The 19,354-nt window shown below is 40.2% G+C and overlaps 1 protein-coding gene and 1 long non-coding RNA gene across 16 annotated transcripts in view; one reads left to right on the plus strand and one right to left on the minus strand.

Annotated features, from left to right (window-relative positions):
- Nucleotides 1-19,354, minus strand: part of cacna1aa (calcium channel, voltage-dependent, P/Q type, alpha 1A subunit, a) — an 84,641-nt gene that overhangs the window by 51,272 nt on the left and 14,015 nt on the right. For all 15 annotated transcript variants that reach the window (XR_014122731.1, XR_014122730.1, XR_014122729.1 and 12 more), the window contains exons 2-3: nt 18,147-18,252; nt 17,679-17,818 (exon numbers count right to left, since the gene is read on the minus strand). Coding sequence is in view for 11 of the 15 variants with exons in the window: in XM_081710952.1 (XP_081567078.1) it covers nt 17,679-17,818; nt 18,147-18,252 (246 nt within the window). In the remaining 4 variants the exon portion in view is untranslated. The remainder of the gene's footprint in view (nt 1-17,678; nt 17,819-18,146; nt 18,253-19,354) is intronic.
- LOC145656981 (uncharacterized) lies at nt 3,782-12,330 on the plus strand. Its single transcript, XR_014122732.1, has 3 exons — nt 3,782-7,977; nt 8,691-8,918; nt 9,125-12,330. It is a non-coding gene; the product is annotated as an uncharacterized LOC145656981 (long non-coding RNA).

Raw genomic sequence — 19,354 nt, forward strand, 5'->3', positions numbered from 1 at the left:
TATTGGAATGGTGGATTGGGCAGTGAGAATGGGTTGGGGATAATGGGTATGCCTTCTGACAGCAGGACACACCAGGCCTTTGTGTAGGTGTCTGCATGGTCAGTAAAAAGGGATAGAGGATCTGTGCCTTTATTTATTTGACCTGCCAGAAAACATTGAAATGCACACAAACTGTCACATAAACAGCTGTATAACTGCACCATCAGTGCTCATATCAGTCTGATGGGTATCTTTCAATGCGTATTCATTTTCAATATGTAGCAGCAGAGTCAGTTTAATAATGAACTCCTTACTTTTTAAACACAGTTTGTAGAACCTCTCAAGAGGCAATACAATACCGATAGTTGATGTTGTTAGCAGAGCGAGCTGTAATTACAATACACCCTATATCCAGTCCTATTCAGAACCATTCATAGGAGTAAATTATATAAGGAGAGTTCAAAGGAAGGTCTGTCGGTCTCATTAAGAGGGAATGTGTTGTTCTGAAAATTCAGTTCAGGGAAGGGCTCGTTGGAGGGGAGTGGTCAGAGATTCTTGTGCAGAGGGTGAGCAGGAGTGGGGGATTTCGAAGGTGAGGGAGAGAGAGAGAGAAGACATGAGAGGTGGGAGACAGAGGGGCAGAAAGGAGCAAGCTGAGAGTGGAAAGCAGGGAGGGGTGGAACTGAATGAAACTGAACAGAAGATGCTGACTGGACGTTTTATTCCCACCTTTCTCCTCTTCTATTTATAGAGCTGCAGTTTGAATGCCACAGACTATGTCAGCACTACCTAATTTATTAAATAACCCTTTTTCTTTCTGGTTCACTTTCTCTCTGACGCACACACAGACACATGCACGCATGCGCACACATACACCATCACAAGACAACACAAGCACAAAAATAATCGTCTTAATGATGACGAGAGTGAGCAGCATGAGTTGCAATTCATTCCAGCAGGAATCAGTCCCCAAGGTGCTGGCAAAGGCAGACAGGAAGCAGGAGTTATAAACAGTAGCCTGATATTGATCACCAGGAAACAGGCTCGAACTGCACACACCCACAACAGCACATCCAATACATTGGCTTGAAACCATTTTAAGCACCCCTGAAAAATGTTTTATTTTATACAACATAGCTGGATGCCTAAACTTCATTACAGTGCAGTCAATAGATTAAATGATATAACAAAAATAAATACTCAGAAAAAAAAACACAAGATGTTGCCCCCCCCCCCCCCCTTTTTTTTTTTTTGCAATGGATTCATTTTGCTATGATTTTTTGATTCATTACACGTGGGAAATATTCCAAACTGATTTCTGTGATGTCTGAGTGGTTTCTTGCATGTGAAAGCTTACAAGTGCCCTACAGTATTTAAGGAGGATTTAGATCCACCCATCCACTCTGCCATCTCAAAATCTCATTTATTCTCTAGGCAAGGCAAGTTTATTTGTATAAGACATTTTCATACACAATGACATTTCAACGTGCTTCACATAAGATGTAAAAAAATAAAAAGCTTATTACATTCCGAGATCTGTCACCTTGGTAAGGTCTTTTAATAATAAAATAATACAAATTTTAATAAAAACAAAAAGGTCACAAATACAATTTATTAAAATAAAGTTGAACAAAACTTAATTAAAAAAAATGTAATGAAAGATTAAAGAGATAAAACATTAACAAAAATATAAAGTCAAATTAAACAAAGAATAAATTAAGAAATAAAATAAATAAAATTGCACTGTAGTGCTTAAAAGAAAAGTGCAGGAGCCATTCTGCAGGGGATTACAAACTTTTGGAACACTGGCCTGCCGCAAGATCCATTTTTGGTTCAGCTCAGCCTTTGGACAGCTGGCCTTCTGTTCTGTTCAAGAATCTTCTGGTACTTTGTGGAATTAGTGGTTTGACTCAGTGGAAGCAAGCTCAGCAGTTGTGGAGACAAGTAGTCCAAATAGAGGACTGGGTTCTATCTTCATGCTGTAGAGTGAGACTGCAATGTCTTTAGAGCCTTCTGTTGAACAGTGAGATTTAGGGGTAAAGAGAGACACTTCACACACCGTCACTGGTGTTTACACTGTGCTGACAGCGAGACTGTCATCTGGGAATCACCTGCCAATCCACATCACACACTCTTGTACACATATTGAGAGTGTGTGTGTGTGTGTGTGTGTGTGTGTGTGTGTGTGTGTGTGTGCGTGCATGATTTTGCAGGAGAGGAAGGAGTGACAGGAACTTGGGTGGGGATCTGAAAAAAGATCCTGACTTTTTTCCCCAACATTCTCATTTCTAAGCACTGTAATTCCATAAACCTCCCCTAAAAAATCACTAATGGCTTGTTCACAGAACCATTAGTGATGATTCTCAGCTGCTTCCAAGCACAAGCCCATGTTTCATCCACTGCATCTCTATAGCAACCAGCAATTCCTCATTCACACAGTTTCTACGGTTACCAGCCCTTTCTCATTCATAACTGTTTCCATGGCAACAGCCATCTTGCTTCATTGATAGAATCACAGCATCCCTGTGCTAACAAGGCAGGAGGAGGGGCCTGACTGATTTACTGCTTTCTATTTTCTCTCTTGCTGTCACAGTGGCTCTGCATCCAAAAATATAAATCAAACTGATTCATCCACAAGGCTATTCAGGTAAAAAAAAAAAAAAAAGCACACACACATACACACTTATAATGCACTGAATAAATGAGAGGATCAAAGAGCTGGTCACACAAACATGGAAAGATATTTGCTCTCATTAACACACCACATGCATACATGCACAGCACAGAATATTTACCTATAATGTAAATCCTGAGGCAATTCATTTCTATACCTGCCTCCATGCCAAAAAATAATATTTTCTTCAGAGATTAAAGACAAATTTGCAAATTTCATTGCGTACTTCAACTATAGTGACATCATTACAGCTTATAGCTATGCAGGTCAGTGAACATTTACTAACAAAACTAGTAAAAAACAAACAAAAAAAACACTAGTAACAAGGCTAACACTACTGATAAGTTTTAATATCTTACTGGTAATTTACATTTGCTATGATATGTTCACAGACTAAGCTGCTACATTTCAGTGTTGCTCCACAAATGGCAATGCAATCTCCTTTAAAATATGCTTAACAGAATATATACACAGTTTCCTTGGAGTTTTGTTTATCAAAGTAACAAAGTACAAACACTTGTTTACTTTGCACCACTGTTCTGTCTACATGTGTATGCGTCTGTGTGTGCAATATCAAAGCACTGGGGCAGAGGCGTTGAGAAGGGGGCAGAATCATTTCATCTTCAAAGAGTTCCAAAGCTGAAAGAAACAGCCGCCATTCACCTGCACACACTAAAGAGAGACCCAGAAGACAGCTGTAGGGGTGTGTTTGCATGTGTGTGTGTATTCAAGTGAGTATGAGATCAAGGGGGTGGAGGGTGGAGGGGGGGCGCAAGAAGAAGAGAGGGAAAAGATCCACTGTCCCTGTGTCTCAAGGCTGCACTGGATGATTGATCATCTGCAGCAGTGAAAAACAGGTTACTGCAGCAGCTCCTGCACACTCATTTGCTTGCTCCATTTCTCCCTCTCTCTCTTTCACCTCCATTTTTTCCAACCTATTACTTCTCCAGTTGCATTCATTCCACTCTGTCTGTATGCTAAACCCGAGGGTACAGTGTGAGACACACATAGTGTCACATGGCGTTACTTTCTACCAACCCCTTCAAGAGAGTCTCTCTCTTGCCCTCTCTCCTTTTTCTCTATGCACACGTGTTCATTACTGCTTCCCATCTCTAGTTTACTGTAAGTTTGCATTGCCCCCCATTCTCCATAACACACACACACGCACAAAGTTTTGACCCCATTTTGTCTTTAACACTTACACCTGTTCCCCTCCCTTCCCCATCTCCTACCCTTCTTAGCCAGGTCTGATGAAGGTCGGATAAAGGTTCACTCACACAAGGCCAGGCAGGATTGGCTCGCCGATCTTTCCAAACCCATGAAACTTGTGCACACTAAGTGTACCACAGGTTCATGAGCCATACGATGTATCTGGTGTATGTATATATCTAGTATATGTATATAACTATATGTTTGTATCTAATGTCTATCCCTTCCATCCTTTTTTATCCTTTCTCTGTTCACTGCCTATCTCTGTTTTTGCTGTTCCTACTCAAGAACAAGTCTGCAAAGCATTTACACAAACACGCATACAAACTAACACACAAACATAGATAGAAACTGCCATAGACTAATATGAATACAAACTCATTCTGTCCATATGTACTCAATCTACCACTCAAGCCCAGTGACGTGCTCTGGTATGAGTGGTAGTATGGGTAGGCAGGTTCCCATCATGCTCAGCTCCACTGGCAGAACGATACATTAACACTGAAACAAGCAGCACAAAGAAAATGGCTGCAGTAGCAGTGGTGGTCCTAAACAGGCAGCTCTTCTCCCTTCTGCAGTTCTCTTGTACACTCACATACACACTCTCTGACCTACTTACACATGCAGCCTCACACTCTTGTGCAAGAGCATGGGTGTCCATGTGTTGAGAATACATATACACACACAATGCATATGTACATATACATGACTGCATAGGCCTGTGGAACTCTTGCTCTCTCTCTCTCTCTCTCTCTCTCTCTCTCTCTCTCTCTCTCTCAGTCACACACACACACACACACACACACACACACACACACACACACACACACACACACACAAACACACACAGTCAAGATGTAGCAAGCAAAGCTGATGCTCAGAGTGCAAACGTGTTCAGTGACACCTCAGGAGTGATGCTACAGAGTAAGTGACATTAGAAATACATAAACTGCTCAAACCTCCCATGTGTCAACTACGTCATTGCAGTGCACATACTGCTGATGGTGCGAAAGCCGCAATCCACCACACCGTAACAGTTTCAGTGACAGAGGCCTGGGAACAGTCTGAATTTGTAAAAAAAACTAAGGATGTTTCTCCATTCTCAATGGAAGATTCTTCATTCCAGACACAGCAAACCCGCAAAGCACTATCCCATCCCTTGAACCCCAAACTGAACCATGTTTGAAATGCTCTTCAACTGCTCATTCCCAGTCTCATTCCCAAACTAATGGTCACCATCTAGGCCTAAGTGTGACAACATAGCCAAAAAGGGTAACTAATGAAAATTAAGCCAATGTGGACCCATATTTGGTTATTTACAGTAATTTGGCCCATATTTAGACAGAATAGTAATGTAATGCCTTACAGAATGAACATTGGATTGTGATAGTTATCACTGCAGATGGACATTGTACTGCAGTGTCATTGTAGTATAAGTCAGCACCACTTGATTGAGGGGCAATTCACAAAACAGCAAAGTGAGAAAAGCCTGCCTCTCAAGCTCCTGGCTTGAGGTTGGGGAATGCAAAAAAGACCTCTATGTGTGCATGACAGAGAGAGACAGAGTGGGACAGAGAGTCAGAGAGGTAGCTGTGGAAGATGAAGGACAAAGTGTTCAGTAATTACTCCAGTAGCAGTGTAGGGCATACTCTGTGGTCTCCCGTTTTGTCACAGGGCTGTTGTTTCTCCTATATGCTTCCATTTCACAATAACAGTATTTACAGTTGATCAGGGCAGATCTAGCAGGGCCACTGACTATGGCAAAGGTGTATATTTATATGCTTGATTTTATACACCTGTTATATATGTGGAAGCACCTGGCCTCGGTAATTAAGAGGGGCATTTTTTTTTGTGTAGGTAACAGGAAATAGAGAAAGAATTTGAATTTGTTTAAAGTGCAAGCAATCGGCAAACCACTCTGATTGTGTCTCCTGGGATCCTGGGATTCTTGAGGCTGTACAAAAAGTGAGGCAAGTCCTGAAAACAAGAACAAGAGCTGGGCTATTAACACTTACCCTCTAGCAGTCATCAGATACCCCACTGGCCAAAGGAGGAGACAGAAGCTACTGACAAGTAAAACAAGGAGAATGTTCACCCAGCTGTGGATTAGTGAGTCACTATACAGGATGAGGATTAGTGAGTCACTATACAGGATGAAACATCCAAGATCATCCATCCAAAACATCCAAAATGCATTGTGCACTGCGAGAACATCAGGCAGCAGACCACCAAGGTGGGTGGGAATGAGGAGGAACAGGAATCATCATAAGGAATCATAAACCCCTGTGCAGTATGTGCAGTATGTACCACCGACAAATAGTGGAAGTGGCTGATGGAGAAGTCCTACCAACGACTGGACAAGGCTGGATTTGGATTGACAGACAGCATGGAGGTACAAGCACAGGAACAAGCAGCACAGGAACAAGCTCTGAATACAAGATCCAAAGAGGCTGGGATATAACATACCAGACAGGACCCCAGATGCAGGGCTGTGCAAAGGTGCCCCTGAGACAATCCAGCACATAACAGCAGGATGCTAGCAAGCAGAGCATACATGGAACACCATAACCAATGGCTGGCATAGTATACCGAAACATCTGTGCCAAGTACAGGCTGAACGTTCTGAGGTCAAAGTGGGATACACCCCCAAAGGTGTTGGAGAATGACTGAAGATCCTGTAGGACTTCCAGAACCAGGCTGAAAAAATGCTAATGGCTAATCAACCGGACATAGTAGTAATGGACAAACAGCAGAAGAGAGCCATAGGGATAGATGTAGCAATCGCCAAAGGGTTGCTTTGGACCAAGGGCTGAGTGAAGAGCTTGAAAAGATGTGGAAGTTAATGGCAACAGTAGTTCCCGTGGTAATTGGAACACTAGGGGCTGTGACCCCTAAACTGGGAGAATGGCTCCAGCAGATCCCAGGAACAACACCCGAGCTCTCTGTCCAGAAGAGTGCAATCCTGAGAACAGCTAAGATTCTACACAGGACAGTCAAGCTCCTAGGCCTCTGAAAGAGGACCCAAGCTTGAAGGAAAAAAAGACCACCTGGAGGAGGGTGCGTAGGGAATAATACATATGTGTGTGTATGTATGTATATGAACTTGTAGTTATACATGTTGATGTTATACACCTCCTACCAGGTTTGCCCTCACTCCATTTCTTGCATTCTTTTTGGTTGTATCTCACACTGCACTCACTATAGGTCATAACCCGGTCGCAACACTTTTCACACTACAGGATTTGGACTTGCTGACAGATATTTAACATGCTAGATATTTTTCAGGACTCTGCAAACAATCGGCGAACCACTCTGATTGTGTCTTTGAACAATTCACACATGGTGATCGAGAGCCAATCTTTGAACCCTGAGCGAATGCCAATTTGGCTATAACCTCCGAAATTAGTCAGCGTGTGGAAAATCGGGGCTAAAATTGTGTAGTGTGAACTTGGCATTAGGTCAACTCAGAGGTTTGTTAAACTCACTTTATTGAATACCACCCATGTTTATTAACAATTTGTGGGTGTTTAGCAATTTGTGGGTGTTTCTTAATATGTGTTCATAAGTGTTCTTGCGTCTTCATGTTTTTGCCTTCATCTTCATCACAATTGTCAAACATGCATGTATCAAGAAAGGTTAAGGCGCCTGGATATGTTCTTGCTACACCCTCAAAACCAAGGAGGTATTGTTTTGTGACGTGCTTAGGAGAACAGACAGCGAGATCCAGCTAATGGATTTCTTATGAATACTGAATACTGAATAAGCTAACATTTTTAGCAGCTTAACTATTGGAGAAATAACAAGCTTCCATTTATATACTTTCTGATACTCCTTTGGCTACTTGTGGAAAAATCAGCTGTGCACATTACATTGCATAATAACAAGTACACTGCAAATCTCAATAGGCCTCCTCCGTCCTTGTGTTCTTGCAAGTTAGGTCTTGCAGTGTAACTTGTCAAGAAAGTTCTCTGCATTCTTGGTATTGAAAAACACCCTCTGACTTTCCTCACTCTCCTACTCACGTACTCCCTACTTGCTACGCTACTATGTCAAACATCTAGGCTGTATCTACAGATTACCCCACATCTTTCCTTCTTTTAAATTGCAGGACTCAGGTAAGCATCTAAAATGTATATCAGAATTTTTTGTTTGTTGTTGTCTTTGGCTACAATGTAAAGAACATTTAGAGTGTGTTTACATGCAAATCAGATTTTGTCAGTAATGCGATTAACACATGTATATGTACTTGGGCATTCAAATAATGCGAAAACTCAGGTTTACATGAATCAGGCAATAATCCAATTTCTACTTTGCTGCATGATGCATTTTCTACATGATATGATGTAAGCTTCAAACTTCCTGCTACGGCTTTTTGTAAACATGGAACCACTTCACCAGTAAATATGGATCTTCTTTTTTTATGGTTATTAATGGTTACTAATAGTGTGCAATTCAAATTATTCATTTCCTTGAGCATGTACTGCATTCCAGAGTCTACCCAAAGGTGTTTGATAGCCATTTTGAGTGTGATGCATTGAATTCTGCTAGCCACTTCTGGGACAGCTGCGGTTTGTGAGCATGTGCAGACTGAGAAATCGGAAAGAAATCAGAATAAGGGTATATATACACTGAGAAATCAGATTTCTGAGCTAAAATCCAACCATCTTTATTGGATTTCTTAATCTGATTTGTGGGTCATAATATGATCTAAGAAATCGATATTCACATGACCACTTGAATAATCCGATAACTGGAGAACTCCAATTATGTTCGTATTATTAAGTGCATGTCAACACGTTTAATGAACATCTCTTTTTTTCTCTTATAGCTCTTTCTCTTTTTCATATTAGGTTCTCCCTTTTTTTCTTTTTACAAGTTCAGCCTGTTTGGCTTGACCAAAGCTAACCTGGACCTGGTTCTGAGTCCTACATGCTGCAAGGGTGCTTTTTCCATTACTTAAAAGTGCAGGAGATGCAGGTGGGAATGAAGCAGCAGGCTCCTGTGGTTGCTCGTGCATCCTACAGCTCCTCTCAGCAGACAGACCTAAAGTAATCAGGTGATGGCAATTGCATGGAACAATTCTGTGTGGCCTTTCCACCAGATAAGAACCTGGGTGGTGTGGTAGTGTGGTGTTACACCATAATCCCTTGCACTTTGGACACAGTTACCCAGGCTTAATTTCAATGTTGAAGGTGGTTCAGATTTCTAACTGTGGTGCTTGTTGAAATTTTGCCCATCACCCTTCTCCCCTTTTCCCTGAAGCAAACAACATCAACATCAAGGAAGGAAGGTGACAACATCTGAGATAGAGGTTGCACTGTGGTCTGCAGGGATCAACCCTTGAGATGGTGTACTAGGCTAAATCCATTGCACATGGGTGTGGACCAGTAAGACAACAATGACAGTTCGGGTTGGTTGCTTTGTTTAGGAGGTTTTTCAATGTCAGCACAGAGAATTCTGCTTCTTCACTGGCTTGAGGAAACTTTGGGCTGCATATCAAATAAGTAAATCCCAAAGTTATAAAGTTCAGGTCTTAAAATTGTGGCCCATTATCTGTGATCAATAATTCTGTATTGCCTTTTTTTAGAGAATACTGATTTTAGGTGGATAATGACATCTGAGAGTTTTGTACGAGAGCAATTTCAGCATACCTGGAATAATAATCTATGACCAGCTGGTAATTCTGACTTTTCAGTGTGAATACATCTGCAGGTTTTTGCCACAGTGTCACGATTGGCCCCTACTTAGCATCCTGTTATTATGGTTACCCTCTCTCATGTGTTTATTTTGCTTTGCTTCCTTGTTTTTCCGCTGCTCAAAAAACACCTTGCTCACCTTGGTACTGTTTAATGCTTGTTATAGTATGTATACATACCTTGTGTTTGTTCAGTCTCATCGCTGTGTCATTGCGATTACATGCCTCTTTTGTGTGTGTGCGTGCGCTCTACCTGTGATATTTGTTAATCCATGCCTTGTTCATGTTTCCTCTTCTTAGTTGTGTTAATATTGCTGCTTTTGTAAGTCTAGTTATTTTGTTATAGTCTGTTTTCTGTTGCGTTTTAAAATATATTCCCGGACTCTGCATGTTGGCTCTCTGATTCTGGATTTGTCCAAAATAAATTTAGCTTTTCTTAGTATATGCGTCCACCTTTTAAATGCTCCATGTTACACACGGTTGATCTGGGTACTGTCTTGGCATGAGTGGCTCCACAAGGCTTCTGGCTTCCTGAATGCAGGCCTGTATATGTTATTGTTTTCCCTCAACTGTATGTCTGCATTACTAGGCCCTCTACAACAGGTGCTTCTTCCAATAGGTGCTCTGCAGTCCACAGGTTCTTTCCTGGTACATTCATTATTGAAAATAAATAACTCATCAGCGTCATTCTGAAGTGCTGAATTCTCTGGTGGAGCGTACCCATGGCTTGAGCTCCTAGAAGGCCGAGAAGAGGTTTGTGATCAGTTTCCATCGGAAAATGCTTACTAAGCAGAATGCCTCAAAATCACTTATCTGCGTATCTAAAGCTTAGCACATCTAGTCCCACCTGTGCATATCATTGCTCGCTGGAAGTGTGGAGGCATGATGCTTACACAACAGGTTTCCATTGTTCAGCCAATTTCTGCAAAAGGACTGCTCCCAATGAGAAAGATGAAGCATCAGCTGACATTTTAAAGTTTCAGTTGGGGTCATACATAGCTAGCATTTGAATTTTCTGAAACACCATGTGCAAATTTAGATCATTCTTGTTTTATGCCCCAGACAAGCATGTCATCTTTATAGAAAATAAAAGTGTCTAGTCCTTCTGTGTCCTCTGCCACAATTCTGCTTTGAAAGTGTTTGGGTGCTGAGATATTGCCAAATGTAAGGCAATTTTTAAAAAAAATCCCCCAAAGGGGAATCCACTAACCCTATGTTGGCATCAAGCTTACCAAAAACTTTGGTTCCTACCATCATGCCAAGAGTCTGCTCAACAGAAGGAAGTATAGTCTTATCTCTACATACTGCTTCATTCAGTTTGGCTAGGTCTGTCTACACTTATGCAGAGCATTCCATTCTTCTTAGGAACTAATATTCCCAAGTACTGATCAGTTGGGTCCTCCACTCTGCTTTTGACACCCATGCTCTCCAGTTCCTCTATATCCATGTGCATGAAAGATAAAGGAATCCACCTTGGAGTCTTGAGGGAATAGGGCACTAGACCTAGTTTTTCTTTAAGGCTTCCATTTTAACACTGTCATGCCTTGCTACCAGCTCTGTGATGGCTGGCTTATTGAATAAGAATTTTTGTAGGTTTTTAATGATGTATACATCCCCTGTCACTTTGGTCTCACCTTTTTGAAGCAAGAAGCTGGTGACTCACATCATAACTAAATGCTGCCAACTGGGCCATAGAAGTTCTCATCACAGGTCTCAGGGCTGGCTTTAGAACATGAGAGAACATGTTCATAAACACTTCCACTGGACCAAAAGTCATGTCTATCTCAGTATCAATTTTAAACTTGACATTTGTGTCAAGAACCAGGATAGCCACCATCCATAGGTCCTTATCACCGTTTGGCACTTGTTCGAAGGAATATGCAGACCTCCTCGTTAATTGCATACGTTGCTTAAGATGACAAACATACACAATGGAAATTTCCCTTTTCCCACACAGGTGGAAATTTGCATCATTTGCTGCGTATTGGTGTTTTGGATGCAAGGGGCTTTTCTATATTTATGACATACATTGCCTTCACTCAGCTTGGCTTATGTTTTGCAGGCTTTCCCTGTTTGGCTGCTGATGCACTGCTCTTGAACATTATGTCTATAGATTAGGCTGTAGCTGACTCACTACACAAACTGTTTTGCTGACGTTTTGCTTCCATACTAATGGCCATTTCAAGAGTCAGTTCTTTATTGAGTTGCAAGCACTCTGATATCCCCCTGTCTGCTATCACTACAACTGTCAGTGAATCATGTAACAGTCTGTAATCTCAGTGCTTGGCTAAAGCATATAGGGCAGTCGCAAATAAATCCACATGTAATGGTGCGCTGCCCTTCCCACTTATCATGTGGTACAGCCCACCACGTGCAGTAGGAGTTTACTGTTGACTGTTCTCTTTGTGACTGCCTCCTTGTTTGTTACCATGCCCCCTTGTTTGTAAGCACACCCCCTTGCTGACACACACCTGAACCTTGTTCATATTGTTTATATCTGTATTTAAACCCCTGTGTTGTGTAGCACGTTGTCAGTCATTGTAGGTTTTAGGCTATGTTAATGTTCTCATTCATGTTTATACTTTGTACTTCTCTTTCTGTGCTGGTTTATCATTCATCATTTGTATCACGCCATACTGTTTCATGTGAGTGCCGTAGCATTTATTGTTTCTCCATTTCTCGTCTAGTGTGAATAAATGTCTGTCTTTGTCAAGAGAGGTCTGTGTGTCCTGCTCCTTGCCCAGCAACATTCAGGCCATCACCCTACAATCTCATGGTCCCCTAGTTTCCTCATATTAAATCTAGCACTTTCATATATAACATTTTTCTTGATGACAAACAAAGATCTGAACCCTTGCTCCTTGGTCAGAGTCAGACCTGGCAAAAAATATATGAGTTAACCTGGTTATCCTCTGGAGGTGTGTGCAGGTTACTCACCAGATTACAACAGTCGAATCATTGTATTAATTTAGGCCATTCCTCAAGTTTTCAAATGTCAAATGGCTCCAGCGGCTGGATGCTAAATGTGGCACTCGGACCTGGTACACTCATGTTTAGGTGTCACTACACTCTCCCAGTAGCATTTTCCTCCATCATAAATGCTAAGTTCTAGCTCAGGAATTAGCACTCAATTTCTGTATGAGTGAAATGGTACTGCAGAATCCCACTTCTGACACCATATCAAACTTCGTGATTAAAGATCAGTTGGTTGCTTCTGTAGAACACCAGGTTTTTATTAACAACCACACCACATAGCACTTTGTGACTTTCCCACTCTCCCACTCAAATACTCAACCAGCCCCCTTCACTATGCTACTACATCACATATGTAGGCTGTATCTACAGATTATCCGACAGATAATAAGGACAACTTGTTTCTAGCAAAGTCTTATTGCGCAGCCATTTTTAAAGGCTCCTGTTTAGTCATGCTTTCAAAATTGTCATTCACCTAACTACCTCTAGGTAATAATCCATTTTACAGCTTACTCTGCTAGGTCAGGAGAAAATCACCAAGTAATTTCCTATGATAACTTGTTTAAGATCAAAGAATATGTTAATGAATCACTTACTAGTTTCAGAATAATCAATTCTTAAGGAGTTTTCTAAGGTAATGTTAATAGCATATGTGCCAGCATATACAGAAAAAGTACATATTTCCACACTCAAAAATCAAAAGTATCCTTCACTTGACTATGTAACATTTGTGGATAACCTTTTCATAACACCATCACTATTACAGTGTAATAACATATTGTGTCAGGTTTTTAAAAAAGTGGACTGGAAGACATAAGGTGAAAAGTGAGGCCATTATGTGTATAATGCCTTCTAGTGGCTTGCTGCAGTACAACTTTTAACCCCGCCCATTCCCATGTAAGTGAACGGGTCAGACAAACTTTCATTTCTAATTACACATCTAATAGTTTTGGGGGGCAACTGTGTGCTATCAATTTTATAAGGCCCCCTTCCCAGTTATATCTCTCCCAATATTTTTCTTGACAATTGACAGGTTTTAATATTTTTATTTTATGATTTATGATGTGATTGACAGCGATTGGTTGTGTTGAATAACAGCTGATACTGACAGTCAAATATGAACATAAAGGTAGTTCACTCAGTGTCAGCTATATTAAAATTCACTTGCCATTTTTTTAACCTTTCACTGTGTTAATAACGTTGACTGTTCGATTGGACATTTTTGAAGTAAAGAAGTGTCTTGGAGTCAAGTTCTTTTCAGTTAGATAGATTTATTTTCTCTAATGTTGGCAAACAAACCAGATAGCTAGTTAACTTTCCTCCTTCCTCCTTAGCTAGACTGTTTGTCTAAATGTCTCTGAAGTACTTGGCATCAAACTTTACTTCAGGTTGAGTATTGTTAAATATTGTGTCATGTCTAAATAAATTATATAATGTGAACAATGTCCTAGAATTAGCTACAATGAACATAATAGGCAACAATTAAATATCTCATCTTGAAGGACTGAATATGGAAGCTATGGTTAAGATGCATGTAAAGTCATTTAGCTAACCTGCTAAATGTCACATATTCTGCAAGCCAAGTTGCTACAACATTTTTGTGATGAAAATGAAAGCAATGTAAGTAATTTATAAGAACGTATTCTTTTGTTATTTTGTGTTTGCACCCACCTTAAGGGTGAGGGGCGTGTCTTAGAAAGTGTGGGCGTGGTTTGGGTGGCGATACAGTCCCGCCTACAGTCCCCACTGCGCATGCCCTGGCTCCAAGTTTCACCTGCTGAGCAAGAACACTCTAGATGGCAGCTCCCATGTTGGCCATCTTGGTGGCTTCAAAAATTCACAATGGGAGTCAACAGTCTATGCTCTGTACCGAATTACAGACTTAGTATATTAAACTTAAATTAGTAATTTAATATAGTCACATTGCAGCAGTGGTAACCTAAAACTAGACCGCTTTGTGTGTGAGAACATAACAGTGTTTCAGTTTTACTCCCTGTGGTCTACCATAGTTCTACCATGGTGCTTCTAAGTACAACACTGGAATACTATAGTAATTTTAATAGAACATATATCTACGTGTAACGGGGTAATACATTTAGCATTAGTGGAATTCCTGCTAAGTCAGTTTGACACCACCTATCTTCCGTCATCTTATGCAGCTCTGTCAAAATGGGATAAATCTGATATGCTCACTGCAGAACAAATTATGCTACTGCTGCGAGTAACTACTGGTCCTTTTACCGAGTACAATAAGCAATGAAATAATAACATAATGAGAAGTTGATATTACAATAACTTTTTATATCGAAAGTCATATTAATAAATATACATATATGAAGTTTCAGTCATACACAGACATTCCTTCAGTAGTTTTTATAACCAAAGCTCTCGATGCTAGTTTTCACTACTAAGACTTTCATATGGACAGACGCTATTTGCTGACGGCACTTCAAGTTGATATATTTTGTGGTTGCCGTACTCATTACAGGTTAGTGCTATCTTTTTGTTGAAACCTCAGTACCATGAAAAACATTGTCAATATAAGATGAGTTTATGTTTGCGGGGACATACTAGTAATACGCAACACCGCTAAGAGTTAGCTAGCTGGATTCCTGATAAAATACCATGAGGTCGAACAGACAGTTTTGTTTACTGCTGGCAGATGGTGTAGTTTTGTACAGTATATTTTTGTACTATTCTTTTGTTCTATTATTTGAATATTTTTTAACGATGCAAGGTTATTTAAAAAAATGGATTATTATGTGATGTACTCTCCAGCAGTGCCTATGACGCAGATATTGATTATTTAATTATACTAATATCGCAACTCAAGTAACCACTGTACGATCGAGCATTTTCTCACAGATTTTAAAGAGCTGTAAAATTCACGTATGCTTCTGGGTTTCTCACCTGAAATGATTTACATTATCCTAGTAGTTTTGAAACCTCTGATATGATCTGACACTCACTGAATGCCCTCCCCCCTCGAAGCGGTCTTGACTTGACATTCCCACAGGAATCAAACACTGCTACCTCGGTTTGTCAAGGTATCTCTAAATAGGTGAATGTGTCGAGTTTATACAATTCAAATAAAATCTATCATCTTAAACTTATATCCAGCAGATAATTTAAAGAACACTGGTTACCCTGGTGTGGATGTTGTTCAGGATATACTTCAGCTGTTTCAAGTAACAAGCCTTGATCTGGAATCTTGCAGAAGGGCTGATGAGACTTGGAGTGAGGTGTCTGATGAAGGCAGGTGGGAAGCAGCTTTGTGCTGACCTCAGCCTCTAGGGTTCTTAGTTATTTTTCACAGTATTACAGACTGTGAAGTAGTTTTCAGCTTAGTCTCAGTACAATACGCAGTATTGTGCCAGCCTCAGTACTGGCCTTCTCAGTAGTTTGACCAGAAAAAGCAGTAATGGCTGCTAAAGACACTGGGTGTTACTAAGAAACTTGACACGTTAAAACCAGTATGCCTCATATGAGACCAAGATGCAAAGGTCAAATGCAGCTGGCAACTGAAACTTGTGTCTTTCTTTGTGGAACAAATTCTTATCTGTGACTGAAATTTATTTATTATAAAATCATAATTAACATATGTTGTGATTATCTGATAAGTGAGAAATATTACATTTTGATCAATAAATAAGATATTGATGAAATGTTTAAAAAATACTGTTTTGTTTTGTTTTTTACTTTAGAAAGCAGAACTATGCAAAATATGTATATCCATTTTCATGGTGCATCAAGCATTCTGCCCAAGGGACATGCCCACTTCCACAGACACACCACACCTGCCCTTTTACCAATCAGCTGATTATTGATCATATGGACCTTGTTATCCTCCTTTTTTCTCACCTCTGTTTAAGCCCACAGGTCCTCTCCTCCACTGCTGCCCATTGCTTGCCTGTACAGCATCCAAGACTACTGCTCTTAAGCATCTCCATGCCTCACATGTTATTGCCAGTGTTTGCTTTTGTTTTGTGCTTTCTAGCCAGCTCACTGCTGTGCTCTTTTGTTACTCTTACTCTAATATGGAGAATAAAGAAACTCCTTATTCACGCTTATGTCTTGCTCCTCTCCTGCCGACGTCACACCTGTCTATATAAAGCTCTCCTTTATGAATCTCAATTCGCTTCGCTGGATTGGCTTCACTGGCTAGCTAAATGGAACGTCTGTTGGCTGATTCAGACAAAGTTTCTAGTCCAGCTTGTAATGCTTTTTCTTTCTTTTTTATTGTCAGTATTAGGCATAGTATTCACAGCACAGACCACTGTCTCTTCTTTAAATGAAAGAAAAAAATATTAGATAGCATGCATTTGTGAAATGATGCAAGTTCCAGTCTTTTCTGAATTATTTGGAATATTAATTTTCAGTTGAATTTCTCCATACATTTGATTGTTGAGAAATTAGTGTATTTACCCCACTGTATAGGCTATATACTTCTCACAGCCAGTGACATGTCTTACAGCCATATTATATCACCCCATGACATCTCTCCACTGAATTTTAAATGCTACCCCATGCCTCTCATCTGTTTGTTTGGTTGGGTGGGTGGGGGGGTTAAAGGGACTTCTGATGTGTCTTGGCCGCTTGCTAGTCTTCTCTTTGTTGCTTTGATCCTACCCAGCAGGAGCTCATTAGAGCAGGAAAACAGCAGTGTTCAAAATGCATCTCTCATTCTCTTTTACACACTAACCTCACAATGTATACACAACAAACACAGATAAAGTGCAGTAATACTATTAAGCAAATATTAAAAAATAAAATGAAATACAGACATAACCAAACAAGAGCTTACTGGACCAAACTGAAAATACTCCACCCAAACTTAGTTATACAGCTGTACTGTACAATATATCATACTACACTGTGTCTGTCCGTGTACTATACATGTGCGCATGCAAGTGTGCTTTGTGTGTGTGTGTGTGTGTTTGTGTTTGTGTTTGTGTGTGTGTGTGTGTTTGTGTGTGTGTGTGTGTATATGTGTGTGTGTGTGTGTTTGTGTGTTTGTGTGTGTGTGTGTATATGTGTGTGTGTGTGTGTTTGTGTGTGTGTGTGTGTGTTTGTGTGTGTGTGTGTGTTTGTGTGTGTGTGTGTATATGTGTGTGTTTGTGTGTGTTTGTGTGTGTGTTTTGGACTTACCCTGTAAGCACCACTACGAAGTCCATGACATTCCAGCCATTGCGGAGGTAGGAGCCCTTATGAAAGGCAAAGCCAAGAGCCAGGATCTTAATGCCAGACTCAAAGCAGAAGATGCCAATGAAATAGGGTTCTGTGTCATCCTGAGAGAGAGAAAGAGAGAGAGAGAGAGAGAGAGAGAGAGAGAGAGAGAGAGAGAGCGAGAGCTATTGACTGCGTAAAATTAAACAGCAATTCTCTGGGAGAGAATCTAGTCACTAGGAAGTACGATTAGCTGAATATGTAAATCCAGCTAGATCTGATTGAGAAAAAAGATCAAATTTGTCATTTAACAACATGAAATAAAAAATCTTAGGAACCATAATAAATGAATGATAAATGGTGTAACAGTTAGCTAACAATGGGTACCATTGCACCAGAACACACAATTACTCATATGCTCCCAGACACATACAAACACACAGGACTCACCAGGCGCTCGGACATAGGGGTCTTGTCATTGTCAGGTAGATGCTGCTCCAGTGCAAGGACAATGCAGTTGGCGATGATGGTGGCCAGGATCATGTACTCAAATGGAGTGAGGGGCAAAGGTCAAGGAAAAGACCAACAAGTCCTAAAGCAAATGATCACACCTATCATTCTAAACAACTTATCTGGACCTAGTTTCCAAGCCTTTAATGATCTTACTTATTATGGAGATGGTTTTGATGGCTGCTAGCACCACTGTGTGTTTCTTTGTACAGGAAATGGATGCCCCAAACACAAGAGAGAAGTCTTGTTCTGTGTATTTTATAAATCTAAGCAGACAATCTCCAGGTTAGTCATGCTCAGGTAAAGCTGGAAGAGATATGAGCTATACAGACCATTTCATCTCAGTCACGTGCGGTGTGTGGTCAGGTATTTAGTGTTTGCAGTACATTTGTGTGTAGTGCAAGTGGGTGATTCACTTTTCATAGATAATCGGATTCATTTGGTAAAAAAATTAATAAAAAAAAACAATCTACAAGCCTGATCTCCCTCATCTCACCTTCTTCTCTCTCAGGGACAAAATTTAAGTTGTTATGATGAGTACACTGGCAAGATTTATTTACCTTTTTCAGATGCTTCCTTGTTGTTTCCAACCTTTTATAAATGAATTAATATAATTTTTACATTTCCGTGGTGAAATAAAACATCACAATTTAAGCTTCTATCTTTAACAAAGATATGAAATTGCATTACTGGCCTTCTCAGTTAAAGCATGCATTATCTTGGAATCTTGCAAGACAAAACACCATGGACACAATTAGAAATACTCTCTTGCCATCTACATTTGTTTTCCACTATCTTTGTGAATAATTTTCCAAATGCAAGCTCTTTAAAGAAAATATGCCCACTGTAGTGTGCCTTTCAGGTATGGAAGGGTTGTACATAATTTCTCAGTATGAAACAGACATCAGAATCAGAAGAATCAGAATGGGCTGGAGGGAACAGAAATTGAATAACAGTATACAAGCCCTGTGTGAAAGAGGTCTTCATCAATGGTTCATTTTGCACCTAAAATCCTGAGAGTTATCTCCCAGTGGCTCTTACTGTCTGAAAATATCTCATGATGATTTTCTATGTATGGAATTCAACACTGCAAATAATATTCAAAATAATATTCAATGCAAATAATATATACATATTTGTATATTCTC

The sequence above is a fragment of the Electrophorus electricus genome, chromosome 3 (assembly GCF_041902795.1).
Source record: "Electrophorus electricus isolate QZ-2024a chromosome 3, ASM4190279v1, whole genome shotgun sequence".
Classification (NCBI taxonomy): Eukaryota; Metazoa; Chordata; class Actinopteri; order Gymnotiformes; family Gymnotidae; genus Electrophorus; species Electrophorus electricus.